Here is a 25005-nt window from a genome sequence, read left to right as displayed (position 1 = left end):
ATCACTGTGCTTGATTGGCCAGCAAATTCGCCTGACCTTAACCGCATAGAGCATCTATGGGGTATTGTAAGAGGAAGATGAGAGACATCAGACCCCACAATGTAGATGAGCTGAAGGCTGCTATCAAAGCAACCTGGGTTTCCATAACACCTCAGCAGTGCTACAGGCTGATGGCCTCCATGCCACGCCGCATTGATGCAGTAATTGACGCCAAAGGAGCCCCGACCAAGTATTGAGTGCATTTACTGAACATACATTTCAGTAGGCCAACATTTCAGATTTTAAAATCATTTTCAAGCTGGTGTTATAAAGTATTCTAATTTACTGAGATAATGACTCTTGGGTTTTCATTGGCTGTAAGCCATAATCAACAACATTATCAGAAATAAACACTTGAAATAGATCACCCTGTTTGTAATGACTCTAAATAATATAGGAGTTTCACTCTTTGTATTGAAGAACTGAAATAAATTATCTTTTTGATGATATTTTAATTTATCATGAAGCACTTGTACATTAAGATATAAAGATTTGCATTATTAAAATGCAGCCTCAGAATGCTTACATACTGTTATAATTCCTTTAATCAAGGCTAAATTTATTTAATGATCTAACAAATAAATAGCTAATAGTTGAAACACTCACCCGACTTGGAATTAATCACTTGACAAATAGGTTAGCGCTTACTGTCCCTACTACGACTTAGACAACCAGATAACAGTGCCACCTTGTGGTGGACTTTCATATTACATACAGATAAACCAGAAAATCAGCTTGTAGATCAGAACATTTATAATTATTACAGTATCCACTGACAAGTCGACAGTTCAATACAGTAATATTAACGCACTGTCTGCATTTCCTGTCAACTTTAAATCTATGATATCTAAGCTCTTTTCATATAATATAATCCAGCGGAGTAAGGTATAAACCCCAATTTTACTGACACAGACCAAAAGGTAACCTTTCAGTTATATGGTGCATCCTCTCACTTTGAAGAATATACTAACTCTAAACCAAACTCTAAATTGCATACAGACAAACTAGATGCTACTGAGGACTTTACCTGTAGATATAGGGGTAATTTGCATGTAAATTCTGTTTGAAACATTATCTTTTTTCAAAATCAGGCCTGTCCAACATTCAGACTCTGGTTCTCATCTTCTTATATTGAAATGTATTTGCATCTTTGACACGTGAATATATTTGAATATATGAGGGCAGGGACAGGAGCAGAGGAGCACTCTTCAACCTTCGCCCTAACCTGCAGCAGTGTGATGAGGTCATTGCGCAGAGGTAGAGAGGACTCGATAGTGAACAATAAGAGATCCATGAAGGAGCTGAAGATTATGTAAGGAGGAAGACCGGGCTGCGGGTACTTGCACGATGCCAGGTCCGGAACTGTCAAGACTGCGCCCAGTGTTGCTGGGGGAAAAGAATGAGGGACTGGACAGGTCCAAGGACCCTGGAGGAAGGGGCGTGGCTAAGCCGGGCAGAGGGCAGGAAGCTTGGGAAAAAGCCCTCAGTTTCCTGCCAACAGCGAGGCCAGAGACAAGAGTGCAGCACGCTCCACAGGGTGAGAGACAGCGTGGGGTTTAGTTGCGGCAGAGCTTTAGTGTACGGGCCCTTCAGCCAGTGATGGAGCAGAGCGCCGAGCGCCCGGCTAAGCAAAGTACTGTGCTCGCCCGGAGGAGCAGGTGCCATGTGCAGGACCCTGAGTTGCGGTCCTCATTGATCACAGACGCACAGCAGCATCCGTGTTGGACAAAGACTCCTGCAGCGATTCCCACTTTAGCTGCACAGATTTATGGACTAGGGGCTCAGCTGGCAGAACCAGTGACCGCCCATTGCCGCCAGAAGTCGGACCGAGACCTGTTGAGACCCACCTAGAAGACTTCATATCGGCCGTGGCTGGTACTACCTCCTCCAGTGGACTGCCAGCGGCTGAGGCACCTACAGATACGATAAGTTTAAAAACTGGACTGTTGTTACATCGCAATTTCTGTTTACAATTTAACTGTTATCTCCCTGCGATGAGTTTCCTTATTGTTATAATTAAATTGTTCCACTGTTAACCCTTGCTTTGCCATCCCTGCGTCACTGCATCCCACAACCTGCTTACAATTACATGTCTTTCAATTACTGTAGATAGGAAAGGAGGGAAGCTGGTATGGGGCAAGTTGTTACTGTAAGGGCACAAGGGAGAAAATTGTGAAAGAGGGCACAGTATAGCAAGAGGTAGTGTGTGGAAGAATATTATGGAGAGAGCAGAGTGGGGGCATATTATGGAGAGGGGTAATGTGAGGGAATATTATGGAGAAGGGCAGTGGTGGGGAATATTATACAGAGAGGCATTGTGGGTGTATGTTATAGAAAGGGGCAGTGTGGGGGGTATTATGGAGAGGAGCAGTGTGGGTGAGATTTTTGATGCATACATCACATAGAGGAGCAATTGGATTTGCCTTTGACCATTCGTTTGACTAGCTTCTTTGTCTTGATCCGCTATCTTCTTGAAATTCTGACCCCAGACTGTGACCTGACTACACCTTTGCCTCACCCCTCTGTTTATGACGTACCCTCCTGGCATTTAAACTCAGACTTTCTGACTTCCCCACTTCATGGCATGTTCATAAGTAGTGAATAGAGTCACAAATATCAGCACAAGCATGGATAAGATTGCACAGCGGTAAAGAGCTGTCTGGATGTGACTCCAGCGCTGCTTGTCCTCTTCACTCCCATCTATAAAGAGTATAGTAGGCTAATTCACATGACACAACAGTGAGCTGGCAATTAGTCTTGTCTGAGCAAGACGGAGTTGAGCTATTTTTTTCATAGTGGATGAGGTAGAGGAAAAAAACGGATTAATTACCGGTAATACTCTTTTGTAGAGTCCACGACAGCACCCACTGAGAGAGGGGATCCGCCCCTAGCAACAGGAAACCTACAGAGAGATAAATGGGGCAGTCCCCCTCGCTCCCTCAGTTTGGATTACAGAGAACAACAGAGGAACCGCCATACATGTTTTAGTCAATTTGTTTAGACAATTCATCCATCCTTATATATACTTCTATGTTTGGTATAGTTATCTACATATTAATCCCCAATTGTAATATCCACCACCAGAGAGAACCACTTGTGAAATCTTATGGGAGGGAAGTGAGCGGGTGCTGTCGTGGACTCTACAAAAGAGTATTACCGGTAAGTAATCCGGTTTTTCCTCTTCGACACGACAGCACCCACTGAGAGATTTTCAGAGATAATCACCTGGGAGGGCACACTGTGTTAAGGACCGATCTACCAAAGGCCAAGTCCTCGGAAGAGGACAAATCTAGTCTATAGTGACTATAGAAGGTAGATGGAGAAGACCAGGTTGCAGCCTTACATATTTGTTCAATTGGGACGTTTGCCCTCTCGGCCCAGGAGGATGATATGGCTCGAGTAGAGTGCGCCTTAATGCCTTGTGGCGCTTCCTCTCCTTTTGCTGAATACGCCATCGTGATCGCATCTCTGATCCACCTGGACAGCGTGCTTCTAGTAACTCTGGCTCCCCTCTTGCTACCCTGGAAGGAGACAAAAAGAGACCTACTCTGCCTCCAGGGACTGGTTCTATCTAGGTAGGCTAGCACAGCTCTCTTCACGTCCAAGGTGTGATTTCTAACCTCCTCCGGTGTTACTGGGTTCTCATAGAAGGAGGGTAGGCAGATCTCCTGAGATCTATGAAAATTAGTAGCCCATTTGGGGAGATAAGACGGGTCCGTCCTCAACACTAGTCTATCCTGAGCTACCGTCAGGAATGGGGGATCTACCGATAGGGCCTGGAGATCACTAACTCATCTTGCCGAGACTAAGGCTACTAGCAGAGCAGTTTTTAATGAAAGGCATTTTATTGATGCCGAATGCATGGGCTCGAACGGAGCTTGAGTAAAGGCATCCAAGACGAGGCTAAGGTTCCATGTTGGCAACTGAGGTATGTGAACTGGATCTGATCGCTGACAAGCTGCAATGAACCGGGCCACCCACTTGTTATTTGCCACATTGTAGTTAAATAAGGCTCCTAGGGCCTACACATTGACCTTTAGAGTATTAACTGAGAGCCTCAATTCTGAAGGAATTCTAGAATGGCAGTAATGGGTATTTCACCGGAAAGTTTTGCTGGGTGGAAGGCCAAGAATTTTCTCCACACCTTAGCGTAAATCCTCATTGTGGATTCCTTCCTACTTTGTAGAAGGGTGTCAATCAAGTTTTTGAGAAGCCTCTCCGTTTCAATAGCTCCCTCTCAAATTCCAAGCCGCCAGGTGCAGAGCTTTGACCCGTGGATGGTAACAGGGGCCCTGCGAGAGAAGGTCCTGATGTAGTGGCAGAATACATGGGTCGGTTATTGACATGGCTCTCAGCCATGAGAACCACGGCCTCTTGGGCCAAAACGGGGCTATCAAGATGACCCTCATTCTCTCCTGTCTTATCTTTCTGACCACTGTTGGTAACAGTACCATTGCAGGGAAGGCGTAGGCTTGCCGGAATGACCAGGATGCTTGGAGAGCATCTAGCACGTCTGGATTGTCCGCTCTGTATAGAGAAGCGAACCTTTCTATGCCCCTGTTGACTCTGGTCGTGAACAGGTCTATTTCCGGTCTGCCCCATCTCGCCGCTATCATCTCGAAGCTGAGGACCCACTCACCCTAATATAAGGTTTGGCAGCTGAGGAAGTCTGCCCGAGAATTGTCAACTCCTCTGATGTGGAGTGCAGATAAGGAGTGGAGATGCACTTCGGCCATCTCTAAGATTTTTTCCGCGATAGACATCAACGGTCCTGATCGCGTGCCTCCTTGCCGGTTTATGTATGCCACTGCGGTGGTATTGCCTGATTGGATTTTCACATGGGTTCCTCTTAGCTGCGGGAAAAATTCAGGTATAGCATGATAAATTGCTGTTAGTTCCTTTATATTAGAGGAGCTTTCTGCTTCATGCCCCAACCATTGACGCTGCACCATCTCCTCCTCTAGGTGGCCCCCCACCCTGAGGGGCTAGCGTCCGTGATGACTACTCTAGAGGGAATAACCCACCATTGAACTCCCTTGGACAGATTGCTAAGGTCCAACCACCATTTCAAGGAGTTAATCACTCCTGGCGATAGGGACATTCTCCATTCCAAACGTCCCTGCAGCCTGTCTCTTGTAAAATGGCCCACTGCAATTTTCTGGAGTGGAATGGGCCCATTGCACTGCCGGAATGCATGATATTAGGGACCCCAACAAGGACATACCCTGTCTTAATGATATTGTGGGTTTCTCAGTAACCCTCCGTATTTTATTAACTATGGCCTGTGCCTTCGTTTCTGGTGGAAAGCATTTCTGACTTACGGAGTCTACTTGAAGGCCCAGGAACGTCTGACAGGTTACCGGTTGCAACCTGGACTTTCCCCAGTTGATCAGCCAGCCTAGTGTCTGTAGGAATGAGACAACATCAACTATTCTTTTTTCACACTGGGAAACAGAATTTCCTACTATGAGCAGGTCATCCAAGTAGGGGGCCACAAGGGTGTTATTCAGCCTCACATTTGACATCACCTCCAGCATTAACTTGGTAAATACGCGAGGAGTCATGGACAGTCCGAACGGCATCGCCGTAAATTGGAAATGTTGAATCCGGCCTCTGAACCAGACTGCTACCCGTAGGAATTTCTGGTGCTCTCTGCATATAGGGAGATGGTAATAGGCATCTCTTAGGTCCAAGACTGCCACATAGCACCTGGGGAACAAGAGTTTTATTGCTGAACGTATTGAATCCATCTTAAACGGCCTCAGCCTCAAGAACGTATTAAGCTTTTTCAAATTTATTATTGTCCTAAAGGAACCATCTGGCTTAGGGACTAAAAATAGGGGAGAATAGAACCCCCTCCCCCTTTCATCACCTGGAACCTCTACCAGAACGCTCTTAGTTAATAGCGCTGTAATCTCCATCTCCAGTGCTTTCTGCTGTGTCTGGGACTTCTTAGAAGTCAATAGGAAGGAGTTCGGTGGGTACCGAACAAATTCTAGTTCTAGGCCTGATGAAACGATATTACTTTAATGGCCCAGGGGTTGGATGTAATTTTTTCCCATTGGCAGCTGAATTTTAGTAGCCTGCCACCTACCGGTGAGCTGGTGCTATCGGAATCTGTCCCCTGGTCTGAAGGGACGTTTCCCAAATAGGCTGCCCCTCTGTTTGGGATCCTTACTGCCCCAGTGGTCCTGAGGTTTGAAATCCTTCTTTTTCCCCAAACGGAGGCTTCCTGAAGGCTCTCCTGTTGAAGGGAATATACGGGTTAGGGAAACCTTTCTTCCTCTCACCCGCTTTGGTTAGGATCTCATCCAGCTCCATGCCAAATAGGTACTTACCCGGGCAGGGTATAGCGCAAAGTCTGGTCTTTGTCTGCGTATCTCCTCTCCACCCTTTTAACCATAAGGCCCGCCGGCCCGCATTGGTTAGCCCTGCTGCTCTAGCAGATAATTGGAGAGAGTCAGCTGAGGTGTCGGATAGGAAGGCCACTGCCCCCTTAATCAGGGGAATAGAGGAAAGGAGCGTGTCTCTAGATGCTCCACTTTTAATTTTTCCTTCTAAGTCATCCAACCATATTAACACTGACCTCGCTGTGCATGTGGCTGCTATCGCTGGCTTAAAAGCTGCCATGCATGCCTCCCAAGATCGTTTAAGGAAGGTATCTGTCTTACGATCTAATGAATCAGCTAGCATCCCCGAATCTTCCACCGACAGGGAAGTTCTGAGAGAAGTGGAGGCCACTGCCGCATCTACTTTGGGGGCTCTCGACCAAGATGTCAATTCCTCGTCATCAAACGGATATTTACGTTTTGAAGTTAAGGGGAGGAAGGTTCTCTGACCCTGCTTCTCCCACTCCCTCCTCACCAGCTCCTTTATTGCTGGGACTACTGGGAAGGCCTGGATCTTTTTCCGGGAAATACCCACGAACATCATCTCTTGCGGAGTTTTGGGGTCCTTAGTCTCAGGTAACCCCATGGTATTTCGGACGGACTTAACCAAGTTATTAACACTGTCCATGGGGAAACATCTCCTCCTCATCTGAGGACAAGTATTCTTGGGATCTATCCGAGTCTAGCTCCCCAGTCTCTGACGGCAATCCAGACGTCGGTGAAGCTATTCCGCTGACAGAGGAGTGACCCCCCAGACTACTCTAGCTGCCTAAGGCCCGTAGCTCCTATCTAATTATTGCTCGGATATCCTCTTTCTTTCCCGAGGATTCCTCTTGTAGGGTGTGCTCGATACAAGACTGACACAGTCTCTTGGGGTGGCCGTCTGGGAGGGGCTGAGAACATAAGGCACACTCTCTATTTTTCACCTTCTCTGTTCTTTTGGCCTAAAGGGTATGGACAAGAGGAATGCCATCAGCTGTAAGTCTGACTAAAAACACTCACCCGTGAATCTCGTCAGCAAAATACCGGCTGCGGGGTTCGCGACTCAGGCTGAGGCGAGACGTGGGATGGTTTTTTCTCTTTCCGCTTCTTTTCCGTGGGCTTATTCTGCCTAGAGTGCCCACTGGAATCTCTCCTGGAGCTGCCACTTCTCCTGGTGCTGCCGCTCCTTCTCGTGCTACTGCTCTTTCTGCTGCCTTGTGGGGATTCCCCTGGCTGTCTCAAGTGGAGCGAAACCGGGTCGTTTGTGGATGACATAGCTGCGCACCGCTGTAGTATCACCGGTGTCTTTTAAGCAGCTTCCTGGTTTCGCTCCCTTCTCCATCTTTTTTTTTTTCTTTTTCCCCCTAGTGCGCATACGCGGCCGCCTGCTCCCACGATACCGCTCTCTTCTGCCTCACCTGACCCCGGAAGCTGTTCCTGAACTTCCGGGTCGCTATGCCTCAGCATGGGAGCGCCGGTTTCCTCCTTGCTCTGCCTCTCCCGATCGCTGCCCTCTGCCTCGCCGGGACATACACTGCAGCAGGTATGTCGTTCTCCCTTTCAGCGCCGCTGGCACCACCATATCTGTGTGAGCTCAGGGCCTCTGTTTCTCCCCGGCCTCACTCCGTCGGGGGGAAGTACCATCCCCGATGCCGCGCTCCTGTAATGCGTCTGTCCCGTGTCTCCAGGGGGGACTTTGCCCAATAAAAAAGTGAGCCTCGGCACTTATCACCGAGGCCTCACCTGCATTACCAGCCGCGGGGGGAGCCATATTCTGATCCGTCCGACGCTGCTTCCAGCCCTGGGGCCCCTGCTGCTCATATCATGCATGTGGGCGGCTACCAGGCCAGGCATCCTCTTCTGCGGGTTCCTTCTAGGAACAAGAAACCAAACTGAGGGAGCGAGGGGGACCGCCCCATTTATCTCTCTGTAGGTTTCCTGTTCCTAGGGGCGGATCCCCTCTCTCAGTGGGTGCTGTCGTGGCAAAGAGGAAAAGATTTCTCTGATAAGATATATTACAAATTTTTTTATGTTCGCCTGAACTATCGATTTGTGCAAACTTTATTGAAAGTGCAGATCACATTTACAGTGGGAAAAAAAGTATTTAGTCAGTCAGCAATAGTGCAAGTTCCACCACTTAAAAAGATGAGAGGCATCTGTAATTTACATCATAGGTAGACCTCAACTATGGGAGACAAACTGAGAAAAAAAAATCCAGAAAATCACATTGTCTGTTTTTTTTTCATTTTATTTGCATATTATGGTGGAAAATAAGTATTTGGTCAGAAACAAGCAATCAAGATTTCTGGCTCTCACAGACCTGTAACTTCTTCTTTAAGAGTCTCCTCTTTCCTCCACTCATTACCTGTAGTAATGGCACCTGTTTAAACTTGTTATCAGTATAAAAAGACACCTGTGCACACCCTCAAACAGTCTGACTCCAAACTCCACTATGGTGAAGACCAAAGAGCTGTCAAAGGACACCAGAAACAAAATTGTAGCCCTGCACCAGGCTGGGAAGACTGAATCTGCAATAGCCAACCAGCTTGGAGTGAAGAAATCAACTGTGGGAGCAATAATTAGAAAATGGAAGACATACAAGACCACTGATAATCTCCCTCGATCTGGTGCTCCACGCAAAATCCCACCCCGTGGGGTCAGAATGATCACAAGAACGGTGAGCAAAAATCCCAGAACCACGCGGGGGTACCTAGTGAATGAACTGCAGAGAGCTGGGACCAATGTAACAAGGCCTACCATAAGTAACACACTACGCCACCATGGACTCAGATCCTGCAGTGCCAGACGTGTCCCACTGCTTAAGCCTGTACATGTCCGGGCCCGTCTGAAGTTTGCTAGAGAGCATTTGGATGATCCAGAGGAGTTTTGGGAGAATGTCCTATGGTCTGATGAAACCAAACTGGAACTGTTTGGTAGAAACACAACTTGTCGTGTTTGGAGGAAAAAGAATACTGAGTTGCATCCATCAAACACCATACCTACTGTAAAGCATGGTGGTGGAAACATCATGCTTTGGGGCTGTTTCTCTGCAAAGGGGCCAGGACGACTGATCCAGGTACATGAAAGAATGAATGGGGCCATGTATCGTGAGATTTTGAGTGCAAACCTCCTTCCATCAGCAAGGGCATTGAAGATGAAACGTGGCTGGGTCTTTCAACATGACAATGATCCAAAGCACACCGCCAGGGCAACGAAGGAGTGGCTTCGTAAGAAGCATTTCAAGGTCCTGGAGTGGCCTAGCCAGTCTCCAGATCTCAACCCTATAGAAAACCTTTGGAGGGAGTTGAAAGTCCGTGTTGCCAAGCGAAAAGCCAAAAACATCACTGCTCTAGAGGAGATCTGCATGGAGGAATGGGCCAACATACCAACAACAGTGTGTGGCAACCTTGTGAAGACTTACAGAAAACGTTTGACCTCTGTCATTGCCAACAAAGGATATATCACAAAGTATTGAGATGAAATTTTGTTTCTGACCAAATACTTATTTTCCACCATAATATGCAAATAAAATGAAAAAAAAACAGACAATGTGATTTTCTGGATTTTTTTTTCTCAGTTTGTCTCCCATAGTTGAGGTCTACCTATGATGTAAATTACAGACGCCTCTCATCTTTTTAAGTGGTGGAACTTGCACTATTGCTGACTGACTAAATACTTTTTTTCCCCACTGTAAATCAACCAATGGAAAACAGCCTAATATTTTTTTTTTCCTGTAGCTGGCTCCCCCAGTGCTAGTCCATGCCAGGTTAGTTACTGTGGTAACCTAACACTTCTGACATCATAAGACGGTTACTTGAGGCCAGCTCAAGTAACCTTGTGCTATCTGAGTATTCAGGAAGCACAGCTTTCAGTGACCATATGTATTACAAAAAATTTTCTCATCATCCACTATACTCAGATGTCTTTTGATCTCTTTAGCAAATTCCTGCCTACTATTGGACAATTTGCAAATAATTATTAGCTCAGTCATATGAATCCTGGTCAGGGCCACCATCAGGGCATTACAGCCCTTACTACTGTATGGGGCCAGGTGAACAGCAGTACAGAAGGGGGCCCCGCAGGTCAGGGGCCCTGCTCCTGTGCTCCTAGTCATTGGGCCCCAAGTGCTGTGCGCTGCGGCTGAAGAGTTGAAGGACCTGTGGTGACGTCATCGTCATGTGATCAGGCGGTGGAGCTGATCACAGACCTTTACCACTGATCAGCTCCACCCCCTGATCACATGACAATGACATCACCACAGGTTCTTCAGCTGAGCTCATACAGCAGCTGCGTCTTCTCCGCAGGAACGTGGCCAGGTAAGAAGAAAGTTGTTTTTTTTTATTTAATTATTTAAAGCAGCCAATATGTTTCCCCAGCAGGTTAGAGACACGGGGGAGGCAAGATGGAGACGGGCAGAATTGGAGACGGGGGCAGGATTGAAGACATTGGGGTCAGGATGGAAACGGGGCAGGACTGGAGATGGGCAGGATTGGACACGGGGCAGGATGGTGACAGGACAGGATTGGAGACATTAGGGGCAGGATGGAGATAGGGGCAGGATGGAGACATTGGGGGCATGATGGAGACATTGGGGGCAGGATGGAGATGGGGCAGGATGGCGATAGGGGCAGGATGGAGATATTGGGGGTAGGATGAAGACATTGGGGGCATGATGGAGACATTGGGGGCAGGATGGAGACATGGGGGGCAGGATGCAGACATTGGGGGCAGGATGGAGACATTGGGGGCAGGATGGAGACATTAGGGAGAGGATGGAGACATTAGGGGCAGGATGAGACATTGGGGCAGGATGGAGACATTGGGGGCAGGATGGAGACATTGGGGGCAGGATGGAGATATTGGGGGCAGGATGGAGACAGGGGCAGGATTGGAGACATTGGGGGCAGGATGGAGATGGGGCAGGATGGAGACATTGGGGGCAGGATGGAGATGGGGCAGGATGGAGACATTGGGGACAGGATGGAGATGTGGCAGGATTGGATACGGGGGCAGGATGGAGACAGGGCAGGATTGGAGACATTGGGGCAGGATGGAGACAGGGCAGGATTGAAGACAATGGGGCCAGGATGGAGACAGGGCAGGATTGGAGACATTGGGGGCAGGATGGAGATGGGGCAGGATTGGAGACATTGGGGGAAGGATGGAGATGGTGCAGGATTGGAGATGGGGGCAGGATTGGAGACAGGGCAGGATTGGGGGCAGGATGGAGACATTGGGGGCAGGATGGAGATGGGGCAGGATTGCAGACGGGGGCAGGATGGAGACGAGGCAGGATTGGAGATGGGGGCAGGAAGGAGATGGGGCAGGATTGGAGACATTGGGGGCAGGATGGAGATGGGGCAGGGGCAGGATGGAGACATTGGGGGCAGGATTGGAGATGGGGGCAGGATTGGAAATGGGGGCAAGATTGGAGATGGGGGCAGGATTGGAGACATTGGGGGCAGGATGGAGACATTGGGGCAGGCTGGAGATGGGGAATGATTGGGTACAGGGACAGGATTGGAGACAATGGGGGCAGGATGAAAGACACAAGGGGCATGATTGGAGACACGGGAGGCAGGACTGGAGACACGGGGCAGGATGAAAGACACGGGGCAGGATTGCAGGTACAGGGGGCATGATTGAAGACAAAGGGGGCAGGATTAAAGACATGGGGGCAGGATTGCAGGTACAGGGGGCATTATTTCAGACACAGGGGGCATGATTGGAGACAAAGGGGGCAGTATGAAAGACACAATGGGCATGATTGGAGACATGGGGCAAAATGGAGACATGGGACAGGATTGGAGATACAGGGTATGATTGGAGACACAGGGGGCAGGATTGAAGACACAGGGGGCAGGATTGGAGACACAGGGGCAAGATTGGAGACAGATGGGGCAGGATCATGGGGCAGGATGCATAAGATGGAGAAAGATGGGGAGATCATATGGGGCACAATGGATACTCATGAAGGTGAGATGGGAGAACATATGGCTGAAGCCAGGAATGAGACACATGGGTGTCAGGATGGGGGATATTATTACCATAGGGGCTAATTAAGGGATATTATTACTGCAGTGATGTATTTATTTTATTTTTTGAGCATACTGTTTTAAATGGGGGGCAGTCCTGTTACTGTGTAGAGTGATACTATGTTGCCTTTTTTTTCTTCATGTGATGTAATGTAGAAGTTGGGGAAAAAAGTATTGTGCTCTGCAAGTGGAGCTCTAGATAACTGTGTTATTTCCTGCAGAGACGAGCCCTGGATGGAAGAAGTGATGGCGATCTGTGCTGGATGAAAGACGAAAAGCAAGGATGAAGGACTTCACCTAGAGACATCACTGGTGAGTTAGTGTGTTACCTATAAACTGACACTATACACTGTATACTATATACAGAGGTCTTGTGTATAATGTCACCAGTGATCACTGTATTACATGTACATTATATACAGAGCTCCTGTGTATAATGTCATTGATCACTGTATTACCTGTACACAGACACTGCATACTAAGTATACATCCCCTGTGTATAATGGCACTTATGGTGGTAGTATTGTTTTTTTCTTATTACTGATCAGTATTGTAGTATTCAGTCACTATGTGGTGGTAATATGTGGTCTGGACATGATGTTGCGGCATTTGTCCCTTGTATGTGCTATTATTTGGTCACTTTGAGGTGGTAATTTGTGGTCTGGTCATGGTGCGGTGGTATTTGTTCCTTGTATGTGATACTATTCGGTCACTGTGGTAGTAATATGTGGTCTGATTTTCTTGTGGCGGAATTTGTTCCTTGTATGTGGTATTAAAGGTCACTATGTGGTGGTAATTTTGTGTCTGGTCATGGTGCGGTGGTATTTGTCCCTTGTATGTGATATTATTGGTCATTTTAAAAATTGAAAAATAAATAAAAATATACCAAAATTGTATTGAATATTTTAACAAATATTTAATAGGTTACAGCAGAGTAGAGCTCGGCCAAAAGTGTCTACCGTGTTGTGATGGCGGCTTAAAAAATATTTTGTCCAAAAAAAAAAATCTGCCGGCTATATGTGTGATCTGGTGATAAGAACTGTTAATGTGTGATTGGTGAGAAGTGGAGTTTTCCAAGAGAGGGCGGTGGAACTGTGGACAGTTTGAGGGGAGAGGTGGGGTTGGGGTGGAGCCTGGGTGGAGTCTTAAGGGGACCCTGAAAATTTTGCCAGTATGGGGCCCCGAAATTCCTAGTGGCAGCCCTGATCCTGGTACTATTGCACTCTCAACTCTATTGCTAGTGATAACTCTGTCCATACTCATCTCAGCAAATACTGGTGTTGTTCTCACCAATGTCTTTGCAAGCAATGTATCTCATTACTATTTGTTTATACTATTCCTGTGTATAACCATATCTCTGCAAATCAGTAACCAATTTTCCTATTCATCACTGCTATCCTGTGATTAGTCATTTCCCATTTGTAGAGACAAAAATCATTGCAGCAATTGTGTACACAATGGGAGAAAGCCTAACTGCATGGAACCAGCTGTCAATTAGCATGATACCGGCAGTCAAGCTCCATCGACAGAGCAGCCCAGAAGAAAAGCTGCTCTTCTAGCGTGGAGCAGCTGAATCGTCAGCAGGAACGGTCGGTGACCGCTGTTAGATGGTGTCAGGCAGGTTGTTGCCGCTGTTAGCACCTTCCTGCCTGCTAATTTATAGGCGCATAGTAAAAAAAATAAAATAGTCCTGGACAACCTCTTTAATCTATTATTAGAAAAAAGTATCATAATGAAGATGTCCTACCCTATTATCCATTGGGTCATAATCCAGTGCCAAGACTCTTCCAATCTGGGAGGTCAAAAAGCTTTCATACTGCGACCCATCGAAGTTTATCCTGCGTATGTCATGCACATTAGCAAACAATAGGAATGGCCGAGGACCTGTACTTAAGGCATAAAAACATTTTCACAGTAGAATATTATACAAATGAACACAAGAATATAACTTTTTAATTTTTTTGCTCAGCTGCTTTCAGAGACTTAACGGTTTTACTTTTCCATCACCACAGCCATAAAAGGGTGTGTTTTTTGCAGAAAAAGTTGTATTATTCAATTTGGAGTACATGTATCTTATTTATCAACTTTTTCAATAATTCTTTCTTATGTTAGATGGAAACAAAATTAGTGATTTTGCAATTGGAAAAAAATGTTTTTTCATTATTACATTATTCCGCCTTAAGGAATAATTCCCATTTATGTAGCTATATACTAACTTGTTTTCCTTTAGAACTAATTTTTGTTTTACTTTTGCAAGGGTAACAGGAGAAAATGGAACATTCAATTTGTTGTTCGATTTCTCCTGAGCATGCCGATAACTCATATGTGGGGGAAATCTACTGTTTGGGCACACGGCAGGGCTCGGAAGGGAAGGAGCGCCATTTGACTTTTTGAATGTAAAATATGCTGGAATAATTAGGCTATGTGCGCACGTTGCAGAAATGCTGCGGAATTGTCTGCAGCATTTCCGCAACTCCCCACCACGGGTAAAACGTATGCGGAATTCGCATGCGTTTTCCCTCAAAACACAAGCGTTTTGCAAGCATTTTTAGCTTGCAGAATGCTTGCGCTTTTCCAAGCGATTTGAAGCATCGCTTGGAAAAGTGATTGACAGGTTGGTCACTGCAGACTCCCATAGGATTGCATGGGAATGCGTTTTTTAAGCGTCTAAGCATTTCCAAAAGTGGCAAAAACGTGGCGGAAACGCTTAAAAAAATGCAGCGTGGGCACACAGCCTCAGTGTATGCCATGTCACATTTGGAGAGCCCATGATGTGCCTAAACAGTGGAAACTCCCCACAAGTGACACCATTTTGGAAACTAGACCTTTTTGGGAACTTATCTAGATGTATATTGAACACCTTGAACCCCCCCAGGTGCTTCACAAAAGTTTATAACTTCAAGCCATGAAAATAAAAAAATCACATTTTTCCCGCAAAAATCTATTTTAGCTCCAAATTTTGTATTTTCACAAGGGTAACAGGAGAAAATGGACCCCAAAAATTGTTTTTCAATTTTTCCTGAGTTCACCAATACCCCTTATGTGGTCAAAAACTACTTCTGAGGCACAGTGCGAAGCTCAGAAGGGAAGTAGCGCCATATTACAGTGCAGATTTTGCTGCACTGGTTTCAGGGTGCCATGTCACATTGGCAGAGCCCCTGAGGTGCCAGAACAGCAGAACCCCCCATAAAAGAGCCCATTTTACAAACTAAACCTCTCAATGAATTTATCTAGGGGTGCAGTGATTATATTAACACCACAGGTGTGTCACAGACTTTAATACCATTGGACAGTGAAGAAAAAATAATTTAGATTTTTATCACTAAAATTGTGTTAGCCTACAAATTTTACTTTTTCTTACTGCGAAAACAGTAAAATTGGCACCAAAATGTGTCCCACAATTTCTGCTGAATGTAGAAATACTCCATTTGTGGCTGTACAGTACTGCTTAGGCATACGGAGAGACTCGGGAGGGACGAAGCGCTAGTTGCCTCCTGGAGCACACATTTTCCTAGAGTAGTTTGTGGATTCCATATAAAGAGCCCCCTAAGTGCTAGAAAAGCAGAATCCCCCTCAAGTGTCCTCATTTTGGAAATTATATCCCTTTGGGAATTTATCTACTGGTATAGTGACGATTTTGACTCCATGGGTGTTTTCCAGAAACAAGCAGTAGTGGATGTTGCTGAGTGAAAATTGCAAACTCTCGTGGTAGTGGCCAGTACATTATGCCCAGCTCATGTTTCTGGAGACATGCACCCATAGATTAGGCAGGCACTCATCACTACAGAAATGCCAGACATATGGGCGCTAAATGTGGTTTACGCACACTGGGGCTCAAAATGGAGGGGGGGCATTTGAGAGCGGAGAATTTGCTGAATTTCTTTTGCGGAGAGAGGAGCCATTTCACTTTGTGCTACCAGTAATGTGGAAGCCCCTATATTTCCGTTAACAGATGGCAAACCTGAGTGAGGACTTGCTTTTTTGTGGATTGAGTTGAACCTTTTATTGGCAACATTTTACATAACATTTATGATCACATTTATCTGGCACTCTCCAAGTGACGTGACAGATGAAACCCCCAATGGATCCATTCTCTATAATGAGGCAGGAGAGTTACTCTGGACTCCGTCAGGCCTTCGTTTAGCGATGCGCTTTTCAGAAGTGCCCAAAACTGTGGCCGACGGCACTTTTATGCAATCCTAAAAAGACAAACACTGCTGGATCACAGGTCCTATGGCATCCATAGTGCTTCCATCTGCCTCATTATAGGGAATCTTCCACCAGAGGTTCCATCTGAATCACGTATTTCAGAGATTTACAGGGAAATACTGGTGTAAGCGCACAGCTCAGAGCGAAGGATAAATGTGCACCTAGACTTACTATGATCTTTGGGAGGCAGAATGAAAAAATCAACAGCATGTGAAAAATTGGTTTTATTTATTTTTTACGCTGTTCCTCATGCAGTATAAGTGATTAGGCGACTTATGTTTGGCTTCTGTCACTCACTAAAAGATGCATTTTATTGCGAAAACTAGTTTTTGCATCACCACATTTTGAGAACTATAATTTTTCCATATTTGGGCAGACAGAGTTATGGCTTGTTTTTTGCAGGACAAGCTGACGTTTTTATTGGTACCATTTTTGGGCACATGACATTTTTTGATCACTTTTTATTCCGATTTTTGGGAGACAGAATGAACAAAAACCAGCAATTCAGGAATTTTCTTTTGGGGGGGGTTCTTTTAAACCGTTCCACATTTGGTAAAATTGGTAATGCAGCTTTTTTCTTTGGGTCAGTACGATTACAGTGATACCCACTTTAAATAGTTTTTTTATGTTTTACCGCTTTTACACAATAAAAACTATTTTATAGAAAAAATAATTATTTTTGCATCGCTTTATTCTGAGAGCTATAACTTTTTTATTTTTCTGCTGAAAGAGCTGTATGGCAGCTGTTTTTGGAGGGACAAGATGACGTTTTCAGTGGTACCATTTTTATTTACATTCGTGTTTCTGATCACATTTTATTGCACTTTTTGTTTGGCGGTATGTTGCTAAAGCATTGTTTTTTGCCTCGTTTTTTTATTTAGCTTTTTACGGTGTTCACTGAAGGGGTTAACTAGTTAGATAGGTTTAAAGAGCGAGTCGTTATGGACGCGGTGATACCAAATATGTGTACTTTTATTGTTTATTTTATAATTTACATAAATAAATGTATTTATTGGAAACATATTTTTCTTTTTTTTCTCTTTATTTCAGGATTATTAAAAAAAATTTTTTTACACTTTTTAATCATTTTTATTTTTACTTTTTTACAATGACCCATCCTGGGACATCACTGTATGGTGTCAGATCGCTGATCTGATACTCTGCACTGCGGAGTATCACATCAGCATCTGACAAGCAGGGTAGGAAGCATGCCGGCACCTACTCTTAGCAGGTGCTCACAAGCCGCCTTCCTTGCACGATCCTGAAGGACCCCACGGCCATCTTGCGGCTGGGGTTCTCCATGAAGACCATCAGGACTATGCAATCTTATCGCGTTTTCCTGATGGAAGCGCGCAGTGAACTCATTCCCTGCGCAATGATCATCTATGCTACTGACAGCGGCATCAGATGGGTTAAATGCCCACGATTGGTGCGGGGTGTCACCTCTCACACAAATCTGACACCCGCACCCGATCAGCGTGGCGTTCAGTGTAAGGCTGCGCAATCGTACTTGTACTGCTGTACATGTATGACGCATCTCGGGAAGGGGTTAAAGAATTGCAATGTGTTTGTAAAAATCTAATGCTATACTGTTGATCCATATGGGATATGAGTCTCTTTCTCACACATAGACTTGAATAGGCGAGTTGCATCTGAAATACAGATGAGACTATTACTATACTTGCTGTGATTTTTTTTCAGGTGGACATTTGGTCCAGGTAAAAAAAAAATGTCATATGAATATGTCCTCAGACCGTTCTCTTCTCCTCTTTCTGTCCTCCATGCTTAGTGTGGCAAACACAGACACACAATGCAAGATTGGGTTCATTTTTCCATTTTTATTTGGTTTCAGGTGTGATTTTCATATTGCCCACACCTGTTACCTGCCACTGGTCAGTTTGAACGAGCATCACATGCTTGAAACAGAGCTGTTTACCCACAATTTTGGAAAGGTGCCAACAATTTTGTCCAATCCATTTTCAGGGTTTTGTGTTTAATTATGTTCAATTTGCCTTTATCGTTTTTTTTTTTTGTGTTGTTCCAATGCACCCAAATGAAATAAAGGATATAAACGTGTGTAACAAAGCTTATATGATTGCAATAATTTTCTTAAAGAAATAATTTATTTTCTGTAACAGTTTCAAGGGTGCCAATACTTTCAACCATGACTGTAAGTGTATATTTTTATCAAAAGGCGACCATTTAAATACCTCAACATAACTAATAACAAATGGTTTCTCCAAATAGTACACTAAATTAAATGCAACTTTTAGTGACTACTGCAGTCTCAATTATTCAACCCCATCATGATGAGTATGTTTAATAATTACTAGCACCTTTGGCTGGTATAACCTGCTGAAAACATTATGCATAACCAGCTTTCTTGAAGAATCTTAGCCCTTCCCTCATGGCTGTTGCCATCCAGTTAAAGGGAATCTGTCACCCATTTTTAGTGATATCATGTAAAGATATCACCCTATTTTGTGTCCCATAAGGATTCTATTAGGACTTTTGATTTCCCCCAACCCCGCACCTTTGATGCATAAATACCTTTTTTATCTTGGTGGAGATGTATGGAAACCGTCGCGGTCCGGTCCGATTGGCGGGGCTTATTCGCCTTCTTCCCTCCTCGGCTTGCTGAATGTAATCTTCATCTGTGAATATCACAGATGCTGTAGTTTTCCATGCTTGCGCATTGAAAAGGCCTCCGGCCCTTGCACAGTATGCTTTGCCCAACTGTGGGCAAAGCATATAATCGATACTGCGCAGGGGCAGGTATTTTTCAGCGCGGTCTATGCCCCAGAAGTGTGTCCTGCATGTGAAGACTTCCAGGGCTTAGACCGCCCTGAAAAATACTGGCGCATGCGCAGTACCGATTATATGCTTTGCCCACAGTTGGGCAAAGCATACTGCGCAAGCGCCGGAGGCCTTTTCAATGCGCAAGCATGGAAAACTACGGCATCTGTGATATTCACAGATGAAGATTACATTCAACAAGCCGAGGAGGGGGGGGAGAAGGTGAATAAGCCACGCCCATTGGAACGGACCGCGGCGAATCCTTATGGGACACACAATTGGGTGATATCTTTACATGATATCACTAAAAATGGATGACAGATTCCCTTTGACTAATATTCTTGGGGTTTGAGAGCTTCAAATCCCAAGAAAGATTCTCTATGGGGTTCAAGTAAGGCACTCCACAGTCTCCTAGCATTTATTCAGAAATTGAATCCAAGTCTTGATGGACTTTGAGACATGTTTGAGATCATTGTCCTATTGGAAGGTCTAATGATATCCAAGCTTCAGCTTCCTCACATATTTTCTTCTAGAACTTCTTAATACTTAAGTGAATCCATCTTACTTCATAGGAAGCAAAGCAGCCATAGAGCATCATCACGTCACCACCAAGATTCACTTTAGGCAAGGTGTTTTCTGGAGCAAGTGCTTCATTCATGGTGGCTGAGTGGTCAGCACTGCAGCTCGCAGCACTGGGGTCTTGGGTTCAAGTTCAAACAAGAGCAACATATTCAAGCAGGTTGATGTTCTCCCCGAGTTTACATGGGGATACTCCGGTTTCCTCCCACACTCCAAAGACACACTGATAGGGAATTTAGATTGTGAACCCCAATGGGGACAGTGCCGATAATGTCTGTAAAGCGCTGTGGAAATAGTGGCGCTATATAAGAGAGTAAAACAAATAAATACATAAATGTTTTCTGCTTCCAACATACCGCTGATCCACAGGCCTGAAAAGTTCTAGTTTTGTTTCATCACTCCACAGAACACTAAACCAAATCATCTATAGCTTATTTATATGGTTTTCAGAAAATTGGAGATTTTTCTTGTAGTTTTAAGTCAGTAGCGGTGTACATATTGGAAACATTCAGTGTTTCATATGTATCTTACTGCATAAACTAAACCCTCAGTTCCTGCTGCCACCAAATCTTACTGCAGGTCTTTTACAGTTTTCAGGAATCTGGTGGTAGCCAGTGATAGCTTCCTCTTACTCCCACATACGGGCAGTCTACCAGTGCTATTTTAACTTTAAAGTTGTGCTCTTTACATCAAACTATATTTCTGGAAACATTCACAGACTTTGCTTTAATTTTGGCACCCCTCTTTGTTTATAAAATGCAATGATCTCATCTCCTAATGTTTTGGGTCACTCTTTTGACAAACCAAGAATATTAGTGAACTGGAGGCCATGCCCATTGAGGAATGGGCTAAGATTCCTCAGGACCACAGATAGAATCTGATGTCTGGCTAAGCATCAAGTTCACAGCAGGTCATAACAGCCAAAAGATGCCCTACTAAGTACTAAAGACACTTGTCATGAAGGAGTTGAATCATAAAGAGTTTAAACGTTTTTATATACAAGTCTCTTAAGTTTTACCGACCTGAAGCAAGACAACTTTTCTTGTCCGTCTGTAAAATATAACCTGGAAAACAGTCACATTCCCAGCTATCACCTCTGGATCTCCTGCATACCTGGCTACATCCTCCATTGTCTGGAGAGGAACAGCCTGAAGAAAAAAAAAAAACATTTTTCTATTGGAGCCTCAAATTCTACATCTGAGAAATAGTAAATCTACCTTAAAGATGCTATTGTGTTTAGAACAATTTCACTATTTAATGTGACATGCTTGCAAAATAATAATCCACTCACTGACAGCTTCTGTTGAGAGTTTACCACTGAATCCCACGTTTTGGGTATGTTGGTAGGATCTTTGAGCACCCCCAACCATTATTATCCTGTGGCACTGTTCAATGGCCCAGCTATTCAGTCCTTGCGTGCTGTATCATTTACAGTGGGTACAGAAAGTATTCTGACCCCTTTAAATGTTTCAGCCTTTATTTCATTGCAGCCATTTGGTAAATTCAAAAAATTCATTTTTTTTCTCATTAATGTACACTCTGCACCCCATCTTGACTGAAAAAAAACAGAAATGTAGACATTTTTGCAAATTTATTAAAAAAAAAAACTGAAATATCACATGGTCATAAGCATTCAGACCCTTTGCTCAGTATTGAGTAGAAGCACCATTTTGCGCTAGTACAGCTATGAGTCTTCTGGGGAATTATGCAATAAGTTTTTCACACCTGGATTTGGGGATCCTCTGTCATTCTTCCTTCCAGATCCTCTCCAGTTCCGTCAAGTTGGATGGTGAACGTTGGTGGATAGCCATTTTCAGGTCTCTCCAGGGATGCTCAATTGGGTTTAGGTCAGGGCTCTGGCTGGGCCAGTCAAGAATGGTCACAGAGTTGTTCTGAAGCCACTCATTTGTTATTTTAACTGTGTGCTTAGGGTCATTGTCTTGTTGGAAGGTGAACCTTCGGCCAAGTCTAAGGTCCAGAGCACTCTGGAAGAGGTTTTCATCCAGGATATCTCTGTACTTGGCCGCATTTATGTTTCCTTCAATTGCAACCAGTAGTCTTGTCCCTGCAGCTGAAAAACACTGCCAGGGCATGATGCTGCCACCACCATGTTTCACTGTTGGGATTGTATTGGGCAGGTGATGATCAGTGCCTGGTTTTCTCCAAACATACCGCTTAGAATTATCACCAAAAAGTTCTATGTTCGTCTCATCAGATCAGAGAATCTTATTTCTCATTATCGGGGAGTCATTCATGTGATTTTTAGCAAAGTTTATGCAGGCTTTCATATGTCTGGCACTGAGGAGAGGCTTCTTTCGGGCCACTCAGCCATAAAGGCCCGACTGGTGGAGGGCTGCAGTGATAGTTGACTTTTGGAACTTTCTTCTATCTCCCTACTGCATCTGTGGAGCTCAGCCACAGTGATCTTGGGGTTCTTCTTTACGTCTCTCACCAAGCCTCTTCTCCCATGGTTGCTCAGTTTGGCTGGACGGCCAGGTCTAGGAAGACTTCCTGTGGTCCCAAACTTCTTCCATTTAAGGATTATGGAGGCCACTGTGCTCTTAGGAACCTTGAGTGGTGCAAAAATTGTTTTGCAACCTTGGCCAGATCTGTGCTTTGCCACAATTCTGTCTCTGAGCTCCTTGGCCAGTTTCTTTGACCTCATGGTTCTCATTTGGTCTGACATGCACTGTGAGCTGTGAGGTCTTACATAGACAGGTGTGTGCCTTTGCAACTCAAGACTTATCAGTTTTATTAAACACAGCTGGCCTCTAATGAAGGAGCAGAACTATCTCAAGGAGGAGCACAAGGAAATGGACAGCATGTGACTTAAATATGAGTGTCTGAGCAAAGGGTCTGAATACTTATGACCACGTGATATTTCAGTTTTTCTTTTTTAATAAATTTGCAAAAATTTCTACATTTCTGTTTTTTCAATCAAGATAGAGTGCAGAGTGTACATTGATGAGAAAAAACAAACTTTTTTGAATTTACCAAATGGCTGCAATGAAATGAAGAATGAAAAATTTAAAGGGGTCTGAATACTTTCCATGCCCACTGTACTATGGAAATAAAATGTAGGGCCTCGCAGAAAAAATGTAGGACAATACAGAATATAATTTAGAGCTGTCTGAGAGGAAAGAAATCTTTTGATGTTAGCTGGCATCTACTTGATAGAAAGGGCAGTATGTCCATACATGCCAACTGTCCAATTTTTCAAACTTGTAAGGAGGGGGCGTTGTTCTGTTATGTGGACACGCTCTCTGACCCAGGACCGGAGGTGATGTATGCGATATACATACTCCCCGGAAGACCTCGTCTAGTGGTCGTGGCCTCGCTCCATACACTTATATAGACAGCTTTGCATCTGAAGCATCAAAGGAGCACAGATGCATTGAAACTGTCCAAATCCAGTGAAAAGAGCCCAATAGAAAAGGGCTTGTAAGCAAGCAGTGTGTTCCTTGCCAGGAGACCGACCACCACTGATAGACGATAACTAGAATGCAAGCAGCAAACAATAAAATGAAAATTCTTTAACAGGGAGGATTTTTAATGAAAATGAAGTTATTAGTGATGAGCGAGAATACTTGTTGCTCGGGTTTTCCCGAGCATGCTCCGATGATCTCTGAGTATTTTGGCGTGCTCGGAGATTTAGATTGTGTCGACCAGCTGCATGATTTGCGGCTGCTAGACAGGCTGAATACATGTGGGGGTTGCCTGTTTGTTAGGAATTCTACACATGTATTCAGGCTGGCTAGCAGCCATAAGTCATGCAGCTGCTTCGACAAACACTAAATCTCCAAGCACGCCAAAATACTCAGAGATCATCCGAGCACGCTCGAGAAAACCCGAGCAAGGAGTATACTCGCTCATCACTAGAAGTTATAAAGCCATATAGAACTCAGCAAATTTGCAGTGTTTTGGGCTGAAAAAAGATCGATTTTACACAAACCTTGTGCCTGAATGTGTTCATCCTTATGGGATTGGAGTGTTCTTGGGTGGAGTAGGAGGTGGGACTAAAGAATTCCTAAATTCTTATAATATGGCATACAGTTCTCCATATAATTTTGATGTGCATCATTCTGTATCTGCTCGGTAGATATAGACAGCAGCTCCACTCTTTCTCTGCAAAAGTGTTAATAAATGAGGTCTAATTCTTCTATGGTTCTACCAAGAGATTATGTGTCCTATGTACCTCTGTGCGTTCATCACATGTCCCTAACAACAAGTTCCACATTTTCTAGAATCTATCCTTTATGTCTCATATCTCATATCTATGTACCATTCTCTTCATACTATACCTCTGCATGTTTTTCGATCACTTGCAAGAACAGAGCCTTCAGGACAGAAACAGACAGGTCCTGTAGTTGTCTCAATGCAGCCATGACTGCAGATGTTGTCCTGTAAGCACGGTGTCTCATCTAATAGATTGAAACAGAGATCTGATGACTGTCTTGTACAAATGCTTGTAAATGTTTTGGTACTAAAAATTTCAGTCACAAGAAAAAAAAAATGAATAACACGCAGATTATTATACTTGCATCTTAACTCACAAGTCTTCAAGGATGCAGTTACGGAAACATTAGCAATGTCTGAGAGAGAAGAAATGTGGATTGGGATGATACCAGAACTGTTCATTGTAGGAAGCAGATCCACCAATCATACCCTGCTAAATACTCCCCATTAATAACAGTACTGTATTCATGACGGTTGCAGCAGTCGCAGTTGTGACCAAGATCTCAATCTGCGCCTGGGGAATCAATCTGGCTTCTGGGAAAACGGCCGCCAGAGGCGACGCATGCACAGCTTGAAATCTCATTGCCCAGATCTCAATCAGCGCATGCGCCACCTCCGGAGGCCACAGCATCGAGGCAATAGAAGTGTGGAGGCCCCGGGCTTTCAGAAAATGTCGCCGGAGCCCCCACACCACCAAGCACTGCAGAACCTGCTGCACCAGCCACACCATATATATATAT

General features: G+C 44.7%; 1 protein-coding gene across 3 annotated transcripts in view; it reads right to left on the bottom strand.

Moving 5' to 3' along the window:
• EGF (epidermal growth factor) overlaps window positions 1-25005 on the bottom strand; it is a 221387-nt gene that overhangs the window by 101633 nt on the left and 94749 nt on the right. For 2 of the 3 annotated variants that reach the window (XM_073571963.1, XM_073571964.1), the window contains exons 8-10: window positions 24331-24450; window positions 21052-21177; window positions 14193-14329 (exon numbers count right to left, since the gene is read on the bottom strand). In XM_073571963.1, the coding sequence (XP_073428064.1) occupies window positions 14193-14329; window positions 21052-21177; window positions 24331-24450 (383 nt within the window). The remainder of the gene's footprint in view (window positions 1-14192; window positions 14330-21051; window positions 21178-24330; window positions 24451-25005) is intronic. The other variant, XM_073571965.1, reaches the window with a different exon arrangement.

This window comes from Dendrobates tinctorius, unplaced genomic scaffold, assembly GCF_039654945.1.
Source record: "Dendrobates tinctorius isolate UK_male_01 unplaced genomic scaffold, ASM3965494v1 ptg000030l, whole genome shotgun sequence".
Lineage (NCBI taxonomy): Eukaryota > Metazoa > Chordata > Amphibia > Anura > Dendrobatidae > Dendrobates > Dendrobates tinctorius.
The sequence above is the reverse complement of the archived record's forward strand: the minus strand, read 5'-3'. Positions and strand labels throughout refer to the sequence as shown.